This window comes from Oncorhynchus gorbuscha, linkage group LG02, assembly GCF_021184085.1.
Source record: "Oncorhynchus gorbuscha isolate QuinsamMale2020 ecotype Even-year linkage group LG02, OgorEven_v1.0, whole genome shotgun sequence".
Taxonomy (NCBI): Eukaryota; Metazoa; Chordata; class Actinopteri; order Salmoniformes; family Salmonidae; genus Oncorhynchus; species Oncorhynchus gorbuscha.
The window spans coordinates 19,343,170-19,366,556 of NC_060174.1; the positions used below are offsets into that span (position 1 = coordinate 19,343,170).

Here is a 23,387-nt window from a genome sequence, read left to right on the forward strand (position 1 = left end):
TCTGCAGGCTTTAAATATCTGATAGCATATGCTTTAGAGATACAGTACTAACCAGACACAAACCTAAAAAATGTGTCTGTCCCTCTGTCTCCTCAATATCCACAAGATTACATAACACAAAATTACTGTCAACTGCATTTATTTTCGGCAAACTTAACATATGTAAATAGTTGTATGAACATAACAAGATTCAACAACTGAGACAAACTGAACAAGTTCCACAGACATGTGATAAACAGAAATGTAATAATGTGTCCCTGAACAAAGGGGGAGGGGTCCAACTCAAAAGTAACAGTCAGTATCTGGTGTGGCCACCAGCTGCATTAAGTACTGCAGTGCATCTCCACCTCATGCACTGCACCAGATTTGTCAGTTCTTGCTGTGAGATGTAACCCCACTCTTCCACCAAGGCACCTGCAAGTTCCCGGACATTTCTGGGGGGAATGGCCCTAGCCCTCACCCTCCGATCCAACAGCTCCCAGATGTTCTCAATTGGATTGAGATCCAGGTCATTCTCTGGCCATGGCAGAACACTGACATTCCTGTCTTGCAGAAAATCAGCCAAACTGCCCGTTCTGTGAGTGGTGGCATTGTCATGTCAGAGGGTCATGTCAGGATGAGCCTGCAGGAAGGGTACCACATGAGGGAGGAGGATGTCTTCCCTGTAACACACAGTGTTGAGATTGCCTGCAATGACAACAGGCTCAGTCCGATGATGCTGTGACACACCGCCCCAGACCATGACCCTCCACCTCAAAAATAGATCCCGCTCCAGAATACAGGCCTCGATGTAACGTTCATTCCTTCGACGATAAGCGTGAATCCGACCATCACCCCTGGTGAGACAAAAGTGCGACTCATCAGTACTTTTTGCCAGTCCTGTCTGGTCCAGTGACGGTGGGTTTGTGCCAAAGGCGACATTGTTGCAGGTGATGGCTGGTAAGGACCTACCATACAACAGGCCTACAAGCCCTCAGTCCAGCCTCTCTCAGCCTATTACGGACAGTCTGACCACTGATGGAGGGATTGTGTGTTCCTGGTGTAACTCGGGCAGTTGTTGTTGCCATCCTGGACCTGTCCCGCAGGTGTGATGTTCGGATGTACCAATCCTGTACAGGTGCTGTTACATGTGGTCTGCCACTGCGAGGACGGTCAGTTGTCCGTCCTGTCTCCCTGTAGAGCTGTCTTAGGCAACTCACAGTACGGACATTGCAATTTATTGCCCTGGCCACATCGCAAGTCAGTAGAAAGGCCTCTTTAGTGTCCTAAGTTGTCATAACTGTGACCTAAATTGCCTACCGTCTGTCAGCTGTTAGTGTCTTAACGACCGTACCACAGGTCCATGTTCATTAATTGTTTATGGTTCATTGAACAAGCATGGGAAACAGTGTTAAAACCCTTTACAATGAAGATCTGTGAAGTCATTTGGATTTTTACGAATTATCTATGAAAGACAGGGTCCTGAAAAAGGGTTGTTTCTTTTTTTGCTGAGATATATATATAAATAAGACACACCTATCACTCCAGAATCCCTGCACATTGCAAATATGGAGTGGAACTGATCCTGTATATAGCTTCTTATTTCTATTTCTCGTTTGATTTTGTTCTACCATATATCATTTTTTGTGCAACATTGATATTAATTACTGACTTGTAAGAAAGGCATTTCACTGTACTTGTGCACATGACATTAACTTTACTTGAAAACATACTTAGAGAGAATACGAGTAGAAGTTTGAGGTAGAAATAGAGAACAAGTGAAAAAAGAAAAAAGAAAGAGAAGTAAAACATGTTTTAAGGAGGGGAACATATTGTTTTTTTTTCACAATTTTTAACCTAACTAAGGCAAGACAGTTCAGAACAAATACTTATTTTACAATTTTAGATCTAATGAAGAATAATAAAGTTTCCTATTTTATCAAATATAAAGTTGTGCTCCGATGATGGGGTGATGTTGAGTCACAAAAAGTTTTGCGTCCATCTCCAAACTGAAAAGCAAAAAGCTAACACGTGTCAGTGAGTGTTGCATCAGCATGATCCATGCTTATCTTCTTTGTCCAGGGCCATGCCAGCTGATGAGGGAGTTTAATGTGTAGAGGAAACTGAGTTTGCCTGCCCGGCCGCTGTGGTCTTGGCAGCTAAGTGCATGACTAGCATCCTACTGGATGACGTAAGACAGACAGCCCTATTCCCTGATTGTGTAGTGAAAATTCTTTACATAAGCCTGAGCAAGCAAGCAGACAGGCTAGATTAGGCAGAGAACTGCAGGGCATGTCTGTCAGGCAAGGCCCTAGGAGCAGGGTTTGGCAATTCAGGGAAGAGTTCTATACTAGGGTAGGCTAATCCTACACTCTTAGGAAAAAAAAGTGCAATCTCGAACCCAAAATGGTTCTTCGGCTGTCTCTAAAGAAGAACCCTTTGAATAACTTTTTTTGTGGTTCCAGGTAGAACCCTTTTGGGTTCTATGAAGAACCCTTTCCACAGACAGTTCTACATTACTGAAGTAATAGTAGTACTGAAAAGGGGTTCTACCTGGAACCAAAAAGGGTTCTCCTATGGGAACAGCTGAAGAACCGTTTTGGAACACTTTTTTCTAAGTGTACTGACTGGACCACGGCTGTACAACCTCATCGGTAAGACCAGATGGTATCTGCAGATAAGTTATCTTATCGCGACCTCTACACTATTCAATCGTGAAAATAATTTGGTTTGACATGAATCTACTCGACAGATATTTGGGGTATGAGAATATAGGGTTTTGCTCAGCCTGAAGAAATGAGACAACTTCTAAACAAAAACAGGCCCGAAGGCAGAAATGTTAGCACAAACTACAGTGCAGCGTGAGCATCTTTGCAAGCGTAGTGAGTAGGGTTGCACATTTTGGAGAATAATCAGAGGTGGAAACTTTCCGTGGGAATGTCATAAGGTGAATGCACCAATTTGTAAGTCGCTCTGGATAAGAGCGTCTGCTAAATGACTTAAATGTAATGTAAATGTAATATGGTAATTAATGGAAATGTGAAAAATATGAATTTTAAATGTTAATGCCATTTAAATGTTGTTTTTTTTGCATTGTATATATTTGAAAGAAAAATGAAACCGCACACTGCTCTTGATAGCTTATTAAAGATCAGTGATACAATCTTTAATAAGCTTACGTATTGGCCTCACGGCCTTCGTCAGAGCTTTTGTTCCACGCATCGAAAAGGGGTTGGAGGCGAAAGGAAAAACAAATAAGTGCTACCAAATATAACAATATGCATTTCATAAATATTCGAATAAAATGTGTAAATAAGACGTATTATACAAGTCTGTAAAACCACAATGAGGACATAGCACGTTTTCATTCATTATTGAGTACATCGTACGAAAAACAGAGGAATCTTAAATAGGGACATAATTCATGTTCAAATTCATAACATAACATAACATAACATAACATAACATAACATAACATAACATAACATTACATAACATTACATTACATTACATACATACATACATACATACATACATGCATTTCATCATTAAGTCTTTTAGGAAATAATGTCTGGAGGGTGAAAATACAAAAACATTATCTTTTACTCAGAGTGTTATTAATATCACCTCCCCTGTCTGATATCTTAATTTTCTCTATGCCACAAAATCTAAAAAGGTAGAAATGTCCTGCTTTAGGTCATTAAAATGTACTGCGACTGGATAATCCCTGTCGTTTCTCCTGATTGAACTTTTATGTTCACTAATTCTCTGTTTGAGGGAACGAGATGTTTTACCGACATAACAGAGCCCACATGGACATTTAATAATGTAAATAACATGGTGGAACACGTAATAATGTCATTTATTTGTAACCATTTTCTTTTATGTGGGTGGCAGAAATATTCCCATTTCATCATATTGTTGCACTGTGCGCATCCTCTGCATGTATAGCTACCATTTGGAAGAGGGCGTAAAAGAGCCTGGCTGATTGTCTTTTGTGGCTGGCAGTTGGCATGAACCAAATTTATCGCGTAAATTGCGACCTCTCCTATACACAATAAGTGGTGGATTTTTAAATTCAGCCGGCAAAGCTGGGTCCGATGGTCAAATATGCCAGTGTTCCTTGAACGCATCTCCCACTTTTTGCGAGTTCAAAGTATATGTGGTTGTGAACATTACGGCTTGTTCTTTTGCAGGTCTTTTTGTAGCAGTTCATCTTGTGTTTTTCCCCAATGCCAAATTAAGAGCTTCATCCACACATTATGGCGAATAGCCTCTTCTTAGAAACCTAATGCGCATCTCCGCTGCTTTTTCTAGGTAATCTTCTGTAATTGCCAAACACAGCGCAGTCTGAAAAACTGGCATCTTGGATGTCCTCTTTTTAATGTCTCAGGATGGAAGCTGTCTCCCTGTAATATAGTATTTCTGTCCGTTAAAACAGGGTTCTGTTTAATTTCTCAATCCACATATCGAGGTAATGAACATGTCGAGTGTCACATTCAATAGTGAATTTGAGATTAGGGACAATGTCATTAAGTAGTGCCATAAAATCTGACAGCTCTTTTTCCGGTCCTTCCCATATGCAATTTTTTTTGTCAATATATCGATACCACTTCATGACTTTATTCAAAAATTGATTTTCGTTTTCATTATTAACAAAACGTTCTTCAAAAAGACCCACATAAAGGTTAGCATAACTCGGAGCGAATGTGAAGCCCATCAATGTTCCATTCGTTTGTAGGTAGTATTCATCAAACCTAAAATAGTTATAAGTCAAAACAAATTCAGCCAGCATTAGAATAAAGGTTGTTGGTGGATATTCGTTAGTACCTCTGTCTCCCAAATAGTGAGCTAGGGCTGCCAGCCCTCCCACATGGGGAATGCTGGTATATAGATTCTCAATATCTAATGTGACCAAAATACAGTCTTCTTTTAAACCCGTTATTGGTGAAATCTTGTTTATGAAGTCTATAGTCTTTTTACATATGATGGCAATGCTTGCACATGAGTTTTAATAAAATAGTCTACAAAGTTCGACAACGGCTCTAGCATTGAGCCTATTCCTGCAACCACTTGGCTGCCTGGATAATTGCCTTGTGTTTTAGGTTTGTGTAATTTCGGTAAAATGTACAGGCATGGACGTATGGCACATTTGCAGCAAAGATATTTCTATTCAGGTTTTGATATAAGGTGGTTTAATAGGGCTCCAGATTAGAGCATATTTACTTTTGGAACACCTGTGTGGGATCAACACTTAGTTTTCTATAGACACGTTCATTGCCGAGTTGTCTCTGAATTTCTTCTTTATATTTTTCATAGTCTAAAACAACCACAGCACCCCCCTTATCTGCAGGTTTAATAACCAAGGATGAATATTTCATTGTATATATTTACCATATCATATGGAGACAGAAACAAACCGTTTACCTTATCATAAGTAAACATAATTGCAAATGATTAAATCTTTCCAATAGAAAAGAAAATCATAAAAATGTAATTACGAATTGAACTTTAATTAAATGAGTTGACTCTTCACATGGGATGATTTCACTGAACAACAAAAGGGAATATTGAATGATCCCAATGATCCATCACATCTCCCAAAAACTTTTTCAACATACATCTGTAAAATGATAGTCTAGAAACTAAAACTTTGGTTGTCTTCCTCTCAGGCTTCCATGTCTTCTCCCCGGACATCCTCAATGTCCACTAGAGGTCCACCGACTAATTAGGGCCGATTTCAAGTTTTCATAACAATCAGAAATCTGTATTTTTGAGCACATTTTTTATTTTTATATACCTTTATTTAACTAGGCAAGTCAGTTAAGAACACATTCTTATTTTCAATGACGGCCTAAGAATGGTGGGTTAACTGCCTTGTTCAGGGGCAGTACGACAGATTTTCATCTTGTCAGCTCGGGGGAACCAATCTTGCAACCTTACAGTTAACTAGTCCAACGCTCTAACCACCTGATTACATTAATGCAGTAGAAGCCAAGGTAAGTTGCTAGCTAGCATTAAACTTATCTTATAAAAAACAAATCAATCAATCATAATTAGTAGTTATAACTACACATGGTTGATGATATTACTAGTTTATCTAGCGTGTGCTGCGTTGCATATAATCAATGCAACGCTGGGGGATGATTTACCAAAAGCGCATTTGCGAAAAAAGCACAATCGTTGGACGACTGTACCTAACCATAAACACCAATGCCTTTCTTAAAATCAATACACAGAAGTATATATTTTTAAACATGCATATTTAGCTAAAAGAAATCCAGGTTAGCAGGCAATATTAACCAGGTGAAATTGTGTCACTTCTCAGGGTATATCAGGGTATATGCAACAGTTTGGGCAGCCTGGCTCATTGCGAACTAATTTGCCAGAATGTTGCGTAATTATGACATAACATTGAAGGATGTGCAATGTAACAGGAATATTTAGACTTAGGGATGCCACCCGTTAGATAAAATACCGAATGGTTCCATACTTCACTGAAATAACAAACGTTTTGTTTTCAAAATGATAGTTTACGGATTCGACCATATTAATGACCAAAGGCTCGTATTTCTGTGTGTTATGTTATAATTAAGTCTATGATTTGATAGAGCAGTCTGACTGAGAGGTGGTAGGCACCAGCAGGCTCGTAAGCATTCATTCAAACAGCACTTTAGTGCGTTTTGCTAGCAGCTCTTCGCAAGCACAGCGCTGTTTATGACTTCAAGCCTATCAGCCTAATGGCTGGTGTAACCGATGAGAAATGGCTAGCTAGTTAGCGGGGTGCACGCTAATAGCGTTTCAAACATCACTCGCTCTGAGACTTGGAGTGGTTGTTCCCCTTGCTCTGAAAGGGCCGCAGCTTTTGTGGAGAGATGGGTAACGCTGATTCGAGTGTGGCTGTTGTCGATGTGTTCCTGGTTCGAGCCCAGGTAGGGGCGAGGAGAGGGACGGCAGGTATACTGTGACTCTGCCAATACTATAGTGCCTATATGAACATCCAATAGTCAAAGGTATATGAAATACAAATGGTATAGAGAGAAATAGTCCTATAAATACTATATTAACTACAACCTAAAACCTCTTACCTTGGAATATTGAAGTATCATGTTAAAAGGAACCACAAACTTTCATATGTGTTCATGTTCTGAGCAAGGAACTCAAACATGAGCATTTTTACATGGCACATATTGCACTTCAACTTCTCCAACACTTAGTTTTTGCATTATTTAAACCAAATTGAACATGTTTCATTATTTATTTGAGGCTAAATTGATTTTTTATTGATGTATTATATTAAGTTAAAATAAGTATTCATTCAGTATTGTTGTAATTGTCATTATTACAAATAATAATAAAAGAAATCAGCCGATTAATCGGTATCTGCTTTTTTTGGTCCTCCAGTAATCGGTATCGGCATTGAAAAAATCATAAAATCGGTCGACCTCTAATGTCCACCTCTTGAACATCAGACTCTGACGCCTCATCTTCACTATCACTTTCCAACCTGGTTGAGGATGGCTTGTTATCAGGCTGAAAAAGCCTCAAATTTGCCTGGATGGCCACCAATTTTTCATCTATTTTATTGGTCAGCCTGTTGCGTGCTTTGGTGTGTGTGTTCCCAAACATGGACCAGTTGAGCCCTGAGGCGACTGATGTTGTTGGGATTTGGAGGATGATGGAGGCAACAGGGAAAGAGCTTTAGATCCACAAAGTCCCCTCCAGCAGGTGGCTGATGACATATGTTGGCACAACTGCCATATTGCATCTCCATTCCAAAGCCTTTGCTTGGAAGTGTACTTCACCAGACTGCCAAGAACCTTATCCTCATTCAGGCCAAGGTGGCGAGACACAGTAATGATGACACCATAGGCCTTGTTGAGCTCTGCACCAGACAGGATAGGGAGGTCCAACATGTACGCTACAACGTATATGAGCTTGAGGCAGAAGTCTTCATGCTTTTTGATGTATTTCAGAACTGCAGTTTCCTCTGCTTGGAGCAACAGTGAAGTGGGCAGGGCAGTATGGATTTATTCTCTAACATATGCAAGCACAGTCTGCACATCAGACCGGATGGCATGGTCTCCCTTAATACGTGCAATGGTTACTGCTATAGGTTTCAGGAGTTTCAGGCTGCTTACCACTATCTCTCAAAATACATAATCCAGGAGGATCCTCTTGATGGGGCTGTCCATGTTGGCAGACTGTGATATGGCCATTTCTTGGAAAGACTCCTTCCCCTCCAGGAGACTGTCAAACACTATGACAATACCACCCCAACGGGTGTTGCTGGGCAGCTTCAATGTGGTGCTCTTATTCTTCTCACTTTGCCCGGTGAGGTAGATTGCTGCTATAACTTGATGAAGCTTCACATACCAAACCATTTCCTTGGCTCTCTTGTAGAGTGTATCCATTGTTTTCAGTGCCATGCTGTCCTTGAGGAGCGGATTCAATGCATGAGCATCACAGCCAATGGGTGTGATGTGAGGGTAGGACTCCTCCACTCTAGACCAAGCAGCCTTCATGTTCGCAGCATTGTCTGTCACCAGTGCAAGTACCTTCTGTGGTCCAAGGTCATTGATGACTGCCTTCAGCTCATCTGCAATGTAGAGACCGGTGTGTCTGTTGTCCCTTGTGTCTGTGCTCTTGTAGAATGCTGGTTGAGGGGTGGAGATGATGTAGTTAATTATTCCTTGCCCATGAACATTCAACCACCCATCAGAGATGATAGCAATACAGTCTGCTTTCTCTATGATTTGCTTGACCTTCACATCTAGCAAATAAGTAGATAAAGCATATCTGATTGGGGGGGGGGGGTATGCTGGGCGAAGAACATTCAGAAATCTCTTCCAATACACATTGCCTGTGAGCATCAGAGGTGAACCAGTTGCATACACAGATCGGGAAAGACATTCATCAGCATTTCTCTGACTACGTTCCTCCATTGTGTCAAAAAAACATTGATTCCAGGAGGACCATGAGCTATTGTTATCGATAAGATGTCCGTTTCATCATTTTCACCTCGAATAGAAGTTGAGGGACTTTTGTCAGAGGTTGCTTGTTGTGAACGCTGAGGGAACTTTATGCACTTGACCAGATGATTCTGCATCTTTGTTGCATTCTTCACATATGATTTGGAACAGTATTTGCAAATGTATACAGCTTTTCCATCTAGATTAGCTGCAGTGAAATGTCACCACACATCAGATAGCGCCCGTGGCATTTTCCTTTAAAGATTAAGAAAAAAATTAGTAAAAAAACAAATACAACTCCATGTACAGATAAATAGATAAGCAGTTAGATTAAACAACTCCTTTGTAAGATACATGTTTTAAAATGGTGAATTAACACTCAGTTAGCAGGCTCAAACAAGCGAAAACCCACATGGTAGCAAAAACTAACTAGCAGAAATTGTTAACAAGTTAGAAATGATTTAAACACACTTTGCTGTAGGCTACTATTTACTAGTGAACAAGCATGTATGACGTAAAAATATATTCAACCCACCCAGTATTGTAATCAAAAATTACCAGAAAGGATGTAGTCCTTGGCTCAGACAGTGTAGTAGTGTGGGCTCAATAGCATCCCATTAGTGTGCAAGATCTTGAGAATCAGCTGTACATGTGATGAAAGAGTGCACTGTGCATGCAGAGGGTTGCAATTCCATTGAATTGGGGATAGTTTAACCTAAATATGCCACATGACCTAGAACTGCCCTGTGTAATCCCATGAAAAAAGGTTCACTGCTATAAACTAACTTCTTTGATGAATTTAAGCAAAATTCCCCAAATTCCGGAGTTTAACTTCCCATGGATTTACCGGAAAGTTTCCGACCCTTTGCAACCCCAGTAGTGATGGAGTTTGTTTCTTTCCAAGCGCAGCGTGAGGGATTTTCTTTCCAAGCGCAGTGTGAGGGAGTTTCTTTCCAAGCACAGTGTGAGGGTGTTTCTTTCCAAGCACAGTGTGAGGGAGTTTCTTTCCAAGCACAGTGTGAGGGTGTTTCTTTCCAAGCACAGTGTGAGGGTGTTTCTTTCCAAGCGCAGTGTGAGGGAGTTCCTGTCCATTATCTGTCCATTGATTGAACTTCAACACACCATGAACATTTCACTTCTAATACATATCAAACCAAAATACTGCCTCGAAACATAATTGATAGCCAATTAGCAACAGATTACCTCTACAGTCCGAATCCATCAAATATACAGACAGCAGCTGTGAAACTATTGATAAAAGAAAGTCTCAACAATCTGGCCAGCTCAGCAGAGTGCGTGCGTACAGAGGCAGTGGGGCTCTGCCCAAAACACACCAGTGACAGGAGGGCGGAGAGGACGGGACAGAAGAGTTGTACTAATCTGATTGCCGCACGCTTCAGTACGTGCGTTGGCTGCAGATGGGACACTTGTCAGAACCACCCAGGGCGGTAAATGTCAGCCCATTTCAGACTAGAGCCAGGCACATCCCCAAATGTCTTGCTCATTCACTCCCCTGTCTTTCTTTCTTTCTCTCCATCATCTCTTACAGGAGTGAGGTTGCACCATTTATTTGTTGCACTTCTTAATAAATTAGCCTAACTAATATTTGGGCTTTCTCATCAGTCTTCTAAATACAGACTGAGCTTTACTGCTTCCTGATACCGAGGGCCTTTCTCTGTTTTGTGAAAACGTTCCTTTTTAGTGTGCTTATGATATGATGCACTTGCGTGTCAGATTTCACTGGCTATCGACAGGCTCAACCTGGTACCTTGGTACCAAACATGCAACTCGTTATCCTGGATCTCACAAATCCTTTTGAAGTCAAATCTCGAATTTATTTATATAGCCCTTCGTACATCAGCTGATATCTCAAAGTGCTGTACAGAAACCCAGCCTAAAACCCCAAACAGCAAGCAATGCAGGTGTAGAATCACACAGTGGCTAGGAAAAACTCCCTAGAAAGGCCAAAACCTAGGAAGAAACCTAGAGAGGAACCAGGCTATGTGGGGTGGCCAGTCCTCTTCTGGCTGTGCCGGGTGGAGATTATAACAGAACATGGCCAGGTGGCCTGTCATTGTGTCTCTCTGGGCAATCAAAGCACAACTGGACAGGAGACACAACAGGACAGGGTGCCAAACAAACACCACCCCTAACAACTGACAGATATATACGCAGCTCAGTGATGTTCTATTGCTGTATGCCAAATAGGGGAATCCTCAAACCCATCCAGTATTATGCCGCATTCAGGATTCAGCCCGTAGCTTTATGAGGTGTAGAGAGGGGAGAAAAAGGAACTGTAGATACTGATATCTAAACAAACATCTGCAACAGATCTGCAACTGTAGAGACATTGGCTTGTATGACAGATCTGACTCTTCAGACATACTACACAATCTTCAGTATCAAACATGTATCCTAAAGTCCTTCCCACGGACTCTCACTAGTATTCATCATGATTCTACAGTGCAGGAAGAAGAGAGGGCACACTCCATGTATTAACCTCTAGTGAAACCCCATCCCGTGAACGGGACCGTTGTCATCATCTGACACTAATTAGCATAACGGAACGGACATAAATATTCCTAGAAAATATTCCTATTCATGAAAATCACAAATGAAATATATTGAGACACAGCTTAGCCTTTTGTTAATCACCCTGTCATCTCAGATTTTCAAAATATGCTTTACAGCCAAAGCTAGACAAGCATTTGTGTAAGTTTATCGATAGCCTAGCATAGCACTGCCCCTACTCGGATGGTATCGCGCCGTCCCAACCTTCGCTCTCTCTCCCCCGCTACTCTCTCCTCTTCCATCCTATCATCTCTTCCCTCTGCTCAAACCTTCTCCAACTTATCTCCTGATTCTGCCTCCTCAACCCTCCTCTCCTCCCTTTCTGCATCCTTTGACTCTCTATGCCCCCTATCCTCCAGGCCGGCTCGGTCCTCCCCTCCCACTCCGTGGCTCGACGACTCATTGCGAACTCACAGAACAGGGCTCCGGGCAGCCGAGCGGAAATGGAGGAAAACTCGCCTCCCTGCGGACATGGCATCCTTTCGCTCCCTCCTCTCTACATTTTCCTCTTCTGTCTCTGCTGCTAAAGCCACTTTCTACCTCTCTAAATTCCAAGCTTCTGTCTCTAACCCTAGGAAGCTCTTTGCCACCTTCTCCTCCCTCCTGAATCCTCCTCCCCTTCCCCCCTCTCTGCAGAGGACTTCATCAACCATTTTGAAAAGAAGGTCGACGACATCCGATCCTCGTTTGCTAAGTCAAACAACACCGCTGGTTCTGCTCACACTGCCCTACCCTGTGCTCTGACCTCTTTCTCCCCTCTCTCTCCAGATGAAATCTCGCGTCTTGTGACGGCCGGCCGCCCAACAACCTGCCCGCTTGACCCTATCCCCTCCTCTCTTCTCCAGACCATTTACGGAGACCTTCTCCCTTACCTCACCTCGCTCATCAACTCATCCCTGACCGCTGGCTACGTCCCTTCCGTCTTCAAGAGAGCGAGAGTTGCACCCCTTCTGAAAAAACCTACACTCGATCCCTCCGATGTCAACAACTACAGACCAGTATCCCTTCTTTCTTTTCTCTCCAAAACTCTTGAACGTGCCGTCCTTGGCCAGCTCTCCCGCTATCTCTCTCAGAATGACCTTCTTGATCCAAATCAGTCAGGTTTCAAGACTAGTCATTCAACTGAGACTGCTCTTCTCTGTATCACGGAGGCGCTCCGCACCGCTAAAGCTAACTCTCTCTCCTCTGCTCTCATCCTTCTAGACCTATCGGCTGCCTTCGATACTGTGAACCATCAGATCCTCCTCTCCACCCTCTCCGAGTTGGGCATCTCCGGCGCGGCCCACGCTTGGATTGCGTCCTACCTGACAGGTCGCTCCTACCAGGTGGCGTGGCGAGAATCTGTCTCCTCACCACGCGCTCTCACCACTGGTGTCCGCCAGGGCTCTGTTCTAGGCCCTCTCCTATTCTCGCTATACACCAAGTCACTTGGCTCTGTCATAACCTCACATGGTCTCTCCTATCATTGCTATGCAGACGACACACAATTAATCTTCTCCTTTCCCCCTTCTGATGACCAGGTGGCGAATCGCATCTCTGCATGTCTGGCAGACATATCAGTGTGGATGACGGATCACCACCTCAAGCTGAACCTCGGCAAGATGGAGCTGCTCTTCCTCCCGGGGAAGGATGCCCATTCCATGATCTCGCCATCACGGTTGACAACTCCATTGTGTCCTCCTCCCAGAGCGCTAAGAACCTTGCCGTGATCCTGGACAACACCCTGTCGTTCTCAACTAACATCAAGGCGGTGGCAAGTTCCTGTAGGTTCATGCTCTACAACATCCGCAGAGTACGACCCTGCCTCACACAGGAAGCGGCGCAGGTCCTAATCCAGGCACTTGTCATCTCCCGTCTGGATTACTGCAACTCGCTGTTGGCTGGGCTCCCTGCCTGTGCCATTAAACCCCTACAACTCATCCAGAACGCCGCAGCCCGTTTACGCACAAAACACTATGAGAAACTTCAGCTGACCACTGACGCAATGTTGACGTTCAGGCTCATTTTACAAAATAAATGCCTGAAACTATGTATTGTGACACTAGACACATTAGGGAAGCCATATAAAAAGTAATCTGGTTGATAGCCCATTCACTGCTCAATAGGGACGCATAGGAAAGCAGAGCCTTCTAAATAAGAGTCCCTTCCTGTTTGGATTTTTCTCAGGCTTTCTCTTGCAACATCAGTTCTGCTATACTCACAGACAATATTTTTACAGTTTTGGAAACTTTAGAGTGTTTTCTATCCTAAGCTGTCAATTATATGCATATTCTAGCATCTTGTCCTGACAAAATATACCGTTTATTACAGGAACGTTTATTTCCCAAAAATGAAAATACTGCCCCCTAGTCACAATTAAGTGTCGACATCCAGCTCCTTATCACAAACAGGCCATCCTTTACTGCAGTGATTCCCAACCAGGGGTACAAGGACCCCTAGGGGCCTATCCACAAGGGATACTTGAGAAAACTCATGAGACCATAGGCTTACTGGTAAAATGCACATGAGGGGGTACTTCAGGCGTACTCCGGGCAGAGCAAAGGTTGGGAACCACTGCTTTACTGTATGTTATAGAGACTAGCACACACACAAAGCAGTACAGTGTCTCCTTCCAAACAGAAATCCCAATAGGGAGGACCACACCCACAATATGAGCTCATGTTGCTGCTATCGCCTGTCTAGCCAATACATCTCTAGAGGATAGGGCGGGGTCATAAGCTAGGGATAGGCTAACACATTACTACAATCAATTCAACCACTACACTCTCAGTTGGGTAGCAAGCAAAATAGTGATAAACAGTACCTATATGTAGTGGAAATAAGATTTCCATGTAGTTTCAATTCAGTTGTGTTTACATCTCACATACAAGCAGTGAACGGCACACAAGGAACATACGCCTGGATAGTTCACTGAAAGCCCCTTAAAAAAATGCATAAATCTATTAATAGCATGTACTGTAGTCTCCCAGTGAAATTAAATGTAGGCATCTAGTCACAAAAGGGGCATTGCATGAATATTTTACGCAGAAGCATGTTTCTAGTAAAGCCAATACAACTTAACACAGCACAAAAAGACCAACGTACTGAAGTGTTCTACAAAACTTTAATAGCAGTCGTGATCGCTATACTTTGTCCCCAAAGGCTATACATTATCCCACTGTGAAAATACATAAACAAAACTATGTAAATTCAGTCATATGCAACAACCAAAAACTGATGAGCTAGGATATGGTCTCTGCCTGGATAATTCTGGGATGAGATTAGCTAGCTTTGTACAATCGAACTTCGAACAAAATCCCTTTATCTTCCTTGATCCAGAGAGATGATCACTGACATTAATGATCTGCAAGGATGCATAGCAGTCATAGCAGATTAAATTTAGGAAAGAAAAATCTCTAGTCATTCGTACTGCTAATCATCCTCACTGCCAAGTTCCATCTGTCAGGGTATGTGTGGGCCAACTGTCTAACATGTATCCATCTCAATCATAGATAAGGAGCCATGCATAGCCTCTTTTGTGCAGCCTTAGATTCAATAGAAATTATGCAATCTGCACTATTGTCGAGACAGGCCGTTCTAGCACAGAGTCCACTTTAGAGGTTTTAGTCTGAAGGAAAGTCCATTAAAAAGGGGTTGCCAGTGCAAACCTATTTTGGTCAGTTATAAATCCATAAGCTCCTGTTTAGAAATGCATGTGCATCCTGCCTTTTGTGGTTTGACTCTGAGATCTGCGATTGGTGGCAAACGTCTATAGCACTTTACCCTCCACAAAGGAATTCAGGACCAGACAAACACACACGTCAGAAACCTAGGCCATCATGCCAGACAACAGACACTCACCATACACAAACACCCTAATGGAACCTGTGCACTACTCACCTTTGTGACCCATCATGACAGCGAGGTGTAGGGGTGTGTTTCCTGAAGAGGACAAAGAAAATACAGTTTAGACCACAGGAGGTTGGTGGCACCTTAATTGGGGAGAACAGCCTTGTGGTAATGACTGGAGCGGAATCAGTGGAATAGTATCAAATAGATCAAACATGGTTTCCAGGTGTTCGATGCCATTCCATTTGCTCTGTTCCGGCCATTATTATGAGCAATTCTCCACCAGTTTAGACTATGTGTTACAGATAGGCCTGCAAACAGACACTCAAAATATCATATCAATTCCCATGCCCATTATTTACTTAGCCTAACCAATATGTAATTGAACCTTGGAAAAACTGCTGTATTTGGTAAAGCAGTAATCCACTAAGGCTGCATTTACACAGCCAGACAAATTCTGAATTTTTTTTTTACTAATTAGTCTTTTGATCAATCAGATCAGCTCTGAAAAAGATCGGATTTTAAAAGATCTGATGTGACTGGTCGAAAGACCAATTATATTAAAGATCAGAATTGGGCTGCCTGTTTAAATGCAACCTTAATCATTAAGAAGAAGGATAGTGTATGTATGTGTGTGTGTGTGTGTGTGAGGTCAGTCTCAGAGAATAGAGAATATAGTGTAGATAGGCACAAATTGCACCTGTTTTAAAAAAGGCAGTTAACCTTATAATATTATAATACTGTACACTTAAAGGTCCCCACATAGCCTACACCAAAGAAATGAACATGTACAGACAAAAAGTACCCTTCTGTAGTAAACTAATAAAGAAAAGCCACACACACTGACAGCATGAGCAAAGGTCTGAATATGCACAAGTAGAATCCTACGGAGAAAGCTAAAAACCCATCCCCATAGCTTATTCCAGTAGACAGGGTGGCCACATGGCAGGCATCTAGAGTATAACAGGCCTCCCAGTAGCCCTGATGTGACAAACTTCATAGAGGGCCTAGGCCCAGCTGAGGTTCTCAGATGAGAAAGGGGAGTGTCCAAGACTGGCAGATACCTCAGTCTCAGTCTGCTTATTTTCAGACGCCGCATAACTTCAGGTTGGTTTAGAGATTCTGGAATAATAATCTTAAATAATCTTAATAATAAGCCTTATACACCTTTAATAAACAATGTGAAACAATGCAGTATGGGAGGTCAACATGGACCAGTCCACTTGAACTGGGATAGCCTTGCCATGCACAAGGGGATGTAGAACCAGCCCTATTGCAGCCTGCATCACCTAAAATGTGCTGTAAGTAAACAGTGGAGACTGATCAAGTTCCCTGTCATGCTCAAATGGATATGGTCCAAAACATAATCAACAGACTCACCATACTGACACTACCACAGTAGGCCAAATTGAATATCAGCACTAGAGGAATTTACATATCTTCCATAGCCTAAATAAAAACACGACACTAATTTAGCCTAGCTAGCATGTGATATCAGTCAAATTCAGATATTGCTGTTTGATTTGCATTAGGTGTGCCTGGGTCAGATTTCTGTTAGTCTTTGAACCGGCGTGAGATTGACAGCTTCACTGAAGTATGACCAATCTCATTAATGGATGCTTTTTTTCGATCATTGTATAGGTTGTTGTTGTCCTCACCTATCCATTCCTTAAGAACAACTTCCAATAAGAACAACTACGAGCTGAGCTGGGTAGGCCTTGCCCTGCAGCGTTGGGCATTTGGAAAATGGTCATCCCAAGGTGTTGGCCTGAGGGAAATGGTAGAGCAATGTCAACCACCCCAAAAATAAATTATGAAAACCAAGCTTGGAAGACACATAAGCTCGTCTACAAAGCGTATTTAAATGTATAATTTAGTCAGCTGAAAATAAGATGAAACGATAAATGCCCACGGTACCGGTATTGCCTGGGTCAAATAGGCCAGTTTGGAACATAGATAGGGAGCCATACGATGCTTACCATGGAGATCTTTCTGAGCAATATTCTGAGTTCGAATGAGCGAGGATAAGCTTCGGACATCCCCTTTGAATACACATTCATGGACTGGAAAGCCTTCGCCGGTTCTGATTACAGGGTTTTTGTTGTTATCCTCGATAACGTCGGCGGTTGACAATGTGTTAGTGTTTGCATTTATCTGCGATTGATGATTCTGATGTTGCTGCTGTGTCGATGGAGATTTAACCAACTTGTGATTAAAGATTTTACTTGCTTTGCCCTTATTTGTCTTAGTTGAAGTAAATGTCCCAGTTGCAGCCTCTTCGTCCGGTTCCAGTAAATCCTCTTCTTTGCTCGGTTTATGATCCTTGCGGAGGGAGCGGATCTTTTCTCCTGTCATTTTCTAAACAATTGACAGCGGAGGAGAGGGTGCCGTTGACGATGACCCTCTGTGCAAATATATGTATTTCGCTGGCAAAAATGCCAGTGGTAGTCTAGATCACCCCAAATCTGTAAATTGCACAACATGAAAATCCTATATTATTCAACGAATAAAAGGAAAGAAGAATGCAATTTAAAAAGGGTAACAAATACTCCGCAGTAACTACAACTATGTCCCCTTTTCTCATAACCGAAACTGTCCCTACATTAGCGGCTCCTACAGAATGCATCATTTGACTAGTACGGAAGAGTCATCTGCCATCTTCCGCCAGTAGTATCGCGAGAATTTGCAAAGGTTACAGTATATGTAGTTGAGGAACGCTCAACTATGCTCCACACCGTTCTCTATCGAGGCGTATCTCGGGCGGAGTTGAGTTTCGATAACTGGTCACGTGATTTGCTAACAACAACATTGAGTCACCATTAGCCAATACTTGTAAAAATATATATATATTCTAACAAATACTATTCTAAAAAAATGAGTACATATGTTTGTCCTGTACAACCGCGGTCCTTCCATGGGGTGCTGAATTCATACTTTTAATAAATACTTTTATCGAATACAACCACCGACTTGTTCCTATCTTGTGTTGCTCAAACGGAAACGTCGCGGCTTTGGACATACTATGTAAACAGATTCATTTTTACAATTATCGACTGATGGTGACTCAATCTTGTTGCAAGCATATCACGCGAATAGTTATCAAAAGTCAACTCCGCCTCCATTTAAGAAAACGGAGTTGATTGTTCCTCAGCTACATTACCAGGGAGTGTTAAGTTAATATACATGATTGGTTGTTACATTCTCTGGTGTTACATTAGGGGATATTACAACCCAATAGCTACAATGTTACTTCTCATTAAAGGGATTGGCTACTAATGTACACGCCTACAATCAATGATGTTACAATTACTAATTACATGGTAAAGGAAAGGGGGATACCTAGTCAGTGTTACAACTGAATGCATTCAACTGAAATGTGTCTTCTGCATTTAGCCCAACCACTCTAAATCAGAGAGGTGTGGAGGCTGCCATAATCGACATCCAAGTATTCGGTGCCCAGGGAACAGTGGGTTAACTGATTGGCTACTACTATGCTCATTTAGGCTACAATTAGTTCTCAAGTTGTACTACAAGTCAAATTCTAGCATTATTCATAAAGTAAATAGCTACAACACTTGGATTGAGTCGATTTGTCATATCTCATTGTGTCATCATAGCACAGATCAAGAGTTTATAGATTTGCTTACCCTTCATGGTCAGTCAATCAACTTTCCATTCTGATGCAGATATAAAATACACTGTGTGTACAAAACATTATGGTGTCGAAAGAAAGGTGTCAAAAGTGTTCCCCAGGGATGTGGGCCCATGTTGACTTCAATGCTTCCCACAGTTGTGTCAAATTGGCTGAATGTCCATTGGGTGGTGGACCGTTCTTTATACATACGGGAAACTGTTGAGAATGAAAAACCAAACAGCATTGCTGTGCGCCTGGCACCTACTACCATATACCATTAAAACTCACCTTAATATTTTGTCTTGCCCATTCACCCTCTGAATTAAACAAACTCTTAACAAAACTCCCCCGGCAAGCCAGAATAGATTACGACTCCACACTTGTTTACAGCTGCACTGAGGTCAGACAGACTTCCTGTTTAGATTAAGAAACTACAGCGCCTGCAGGAGATATGGCTCAGAAAATGTACCTCAATCGGGCATTGTACTCAGAATTGTCCCATTATCCCAACTGTTACACTGACAAAACTGAATAACTGCTAAATAACTAGCAGTATTTCAATCTTCTTGTGTAGTAGTTCGGTCTGAACAATAACATGCCTTGCAGTACGGTTTTGGAAACCTAAGGAACATATTTTTCTTATTAGCAAGAACAAGAATAACAAATTAAAAGGTTAAATTACTGCATGGCTTTATAGGGTTAGGGTTCCGACACGGCCATATCTCCATGTTACAGCACTTGTTTAAAGAAGACAAATGGAAGTCAGAGGTGACCCCCTGTGCTGTTTAGCCATCTAGCGTGCTCAAACACATGTGGAAGCCTATCCTATCCCAGTGTAGCTGTAAGCAAGTGTAGGTTTAGGATCTATTCTGGCTATGCCCTGGTTAGAAGATACCTTCATGAATAGAGCTAAAGGTAGTTAGCGTCTATGAATGGGCTAATTAGAAAAGGTGATAGATACCTGCTTGGAAAACACCTAGAGATACAGATTTCAAATCTTAATACTGCTTATATTGGTTTTCTGTTGTGGATTTACCTTTGGATTCATTAGCTATTTTAATCCTTTTAACCAATTTCTTTGCCTTTTTGTTTGATTTTCAATCAATATCAATTAGAACCTGTCTATGCTTACTTGGATAGATTGCCTTATTTACCATTCAACAACAAAATAACTGTGACAAACATTAAGGGCTACTTCAAAATGGAGATTGCCTCAATAGCGCTGCCCATGCTGTCACAGACGCTACAATGGCACAGATACTATAATAATATAATAATAATATATGCCATTTAGCAGACGCTTTTATCCAAAGCGACTTACAGTCATGTGTGCATACATTCTACGTATGGGTGGTCCCGGGGATTGAACCCACTACCCTGGCGTTACAAGCGCCATGCTCTACCAAATGAGCTACAGAAAGAAGGACTGTGGATCTACACATTTCAAAATGTTACTTTTTATAGTCAAACTGTCTTGACTAACACAGGGACTGAACAACATAGCACACTGTCTCCCCCTGTGTCACAGGAGTGGAAATAGTTGTGTGATAGAGAAACGTTTATTTTTATCACAGCAACATCTCGACTCTCCCTCATAGCATCAATGGGAGTGTCATTGTTATTTTTTTTGTAATATTTTGCTTTTTATGTACTAAGACAAACATACAAATGTGTTATAATAACTCTCCTGTTTCTGTTTCTCGTGTTTTACATTCAACTGAAAATATGTATGTGGAAAAAATACACACAACTGTCTTCAATACACACAACTGGTGGTGTAAATTTTAGACTATGTTCAAACTATGAACAAACTACATTGTACGTAATGTTGGCGTGGCGAGAGAAAATCCTGCCAGCGGGGGCGCTCAAGATGGCGACATGAGAGGGTGTAACATTTCAAGTTGAGGAACAATTTTAGGGTTTTCTCACAAAGCTTATAGTTTTAGACTGCAGTTGCATTTTTTATATATATCTAACCATACAATGCAGCTATTTTGAATAATTTTGTCATTAAATCAAACCATTGAAATATATGTTGACAATTTCTAAAGAAAAAGCTAACTATCGAAAAGTTTCAGCGTGTGTAGTTAAGTTAGCCTGCTAACGTCTTCATAGCTAGTAGCATACAATCAGGACATGACCAAACTGTTGCTGAGATAATGGATGTTGAAACTTCCAAGGAGAAAATAGACATTGTTGAAACTCAATCGTATGCTTGCAGTTGTTGATGAATAGGTATATGAGAAGCAACCAAGTTGAGACTCTGGACAAGGTGGATATGGTATAGTAAAGGCCGTTTATTATAGCGTAATAATATATGGTAAAACGTGCTGCACGGCTCCTTTCGGCCAGTTCTTATGGAACCGTCAGAAAGAAGCGCCCTAAAACATGATGGGCAGTCCATTTTATACATTGAAATGACATATGTAGATTCTGGTAGTCCTGGCCTCGGATAGGTTGCTTGTAGGTGATTGACAGTCCCCTCCAGTCTGGTGTCCGTATCCCATTGGTTCTTGACAGAGTTCTTTGTCTTTGGAGCCCATCCCGAAGAAGGTTGAGTGTGCATGTGTGTAGGAATTTCAGTGTCTATGTTCAGTGTATATGTTATCTCAGTCAGTCCCCCGTACGGGGTAGTACCCGTGTTAAAAAGACAGGGGGGAGGGGAAGGTTTATGACACAGTGTGCAAGCTATTCTATTGTAATGACCTGACTAGATCATAAATGAACAATTGTCCAGACCGAGGCTTGAGTTTGCGAATTGACGGTTTATTAAACCAACTTTACACAGGCTACTGTTTGGGCCGTAGCACACGCCAAATAGATGACAGATAACCCACAAGCCAATCGTGACCTTCTCTTGTGAAGCCCAGACGTAAGAGAGAGAGAACAAAGGCTGAACCTGGTCTTAACTTCCAATGCTCCACCCCCCTGCCCAACCCCCCTCCACGCCACTCCGCCAACCACCAGGATGCCCGGCATCAGAACATTCCAGGCATTCCCGTGATTGGCAGATAGCAGGTTGATTGACATGTCGGACCCCGCGAACACCGGGTACTGGTCAGTACAACACAACCACCTCCTAGCCTAACACATAACACACAGCTGTCTGTGCGGGTCGCTACACTATCATGCTTTGGCCAGAAGCAGGCAACAGTCAGTGAATGCGTTATTACATGTGTTAATATGTTACTACAATAGCGTGTTAATATGTTACTACACAGTGTAAAAAAGGGGGTGAATGCGACTCATACCCGAATACCCCAACCAAGGAGCAATTTCCAAAGAAGCTGAGAAGTGAACCATCAATGAGCCAGCTACAGGACAACATCGTCCGCATCCTCACGGCTAAAATCAAAGGGAGCGCAGATGACATCATGAATTTGATGAAAAAGAACACTTATCACTATTGTTAACCTGAAGAAATCGATTGATTTCAATGCTGAGTAAGTAATAACTCTGAAGTAGCAGAACGGAACATTGAAAATTCAGGTTGCAAAGCAAGAGAAGAAACTCACTGAAATGGAGTTAAAGGTAAATGAGAATGATCGGTATAGTCGGAGATGGAATCTTCGAATTTATAGAATAGCAGAAAAATCTGACGAGAACATCAAAGCAAGAGTGAAGGACATTTTGCAGGGCAATAGTCTCGGAGGAGCGAAATGTTGCAGGTTCTCTGGATGTAGTGCACCGCCTGGGTAGGCTGAGAGATGGGGAAAACAACCAGCCACCACGACCAGTGATCATGAGATTCATCTCCAGGACAGCGAGGGATATGACATGGAAAAGTGCAAAGAAAAATGACTATTTAAAGAATAACGACCCGGGGTTCAAGGAGGATCTGACAGCATTTGACAAAGAAGCTCGGAATCGTCTGTGGCCGATGATTGAGAGAGCAAGGAAGGGAGGGAAAAGTGCATACTTTGGGGAAGCTAATGCTTTTGATAATGGAAGGGAAATTCACGCTGACGCCTAGCTTGTTGACAGCTGGACTTATCAAGTGAGTTGTGCAGGACTGAGTTTATATCTATTTTCTTTATGGCAGGGAAATTCGCAATGACACTTAATGTTAGCTTGATGGCTATTCGTTTTTACCAATCTATGGTACAATGTTATTTGCAATTGTATAAAAATATATATACATATAATTTAGGTCAACCACTTGAGTGGTGCAAAGGACTGTTTTTATTTGTAACCCGATTCATGTGAACATATACAAGTTGAATATTCTGCATATAGTCACTGTGATAGTAAATGTCCATTTCTGTTTTTTCTATTAATGCCAGGGGAATCCGTAATATTTTGAAAAGGAAATCTTTATTTTTGTATTGTAAGTGTAAGGGTAAGAGTGCCGACTTTTATTTCATTCACGAAACTCATGCCTGTTCCACAGATACTGCATTTTG

At 41.8% G+C, this 23,387-nt stretch overlaps 1 protein-coding gene across 2 annotated transcripts in view; it reads right to left on the minus strand.

Annotated features, from left to right (window-relative positions):
- The window catches only part of LOC123998592 (ankyrin repeat domain-containing protein 13C), a 71,719-nt gene extending 52,340 nt beyond the window's left edge, over positions 1-19,379 (minus strand). The window contains exons 1-2 of one of the 2 annotated variants that reach the window (XM_046303588.1): positions 19,273-19,379; positions 15,402-15,443 (exon numbers count right to left, since the gene is read on the minus strand). In XM_046303588.1, coding sequence (XP_046159544.1) covers positions 15,402-15,417 — 16 coding nt within the window. In that variant the 5' untranslated portion in view covers positions 15,418-15,443; positions 19,273-19,379. Of the gene's footprint in view, positions 1-15,401; positions 15,444-17,329; positions 18,023-19,272 lie in introns of those variants that run through there. The other variant, XM_046303577.1, reaches the window with a different exon arrangement.
- Positions 19,380-23,387: the final 4,008 nt, after the last annotated feature.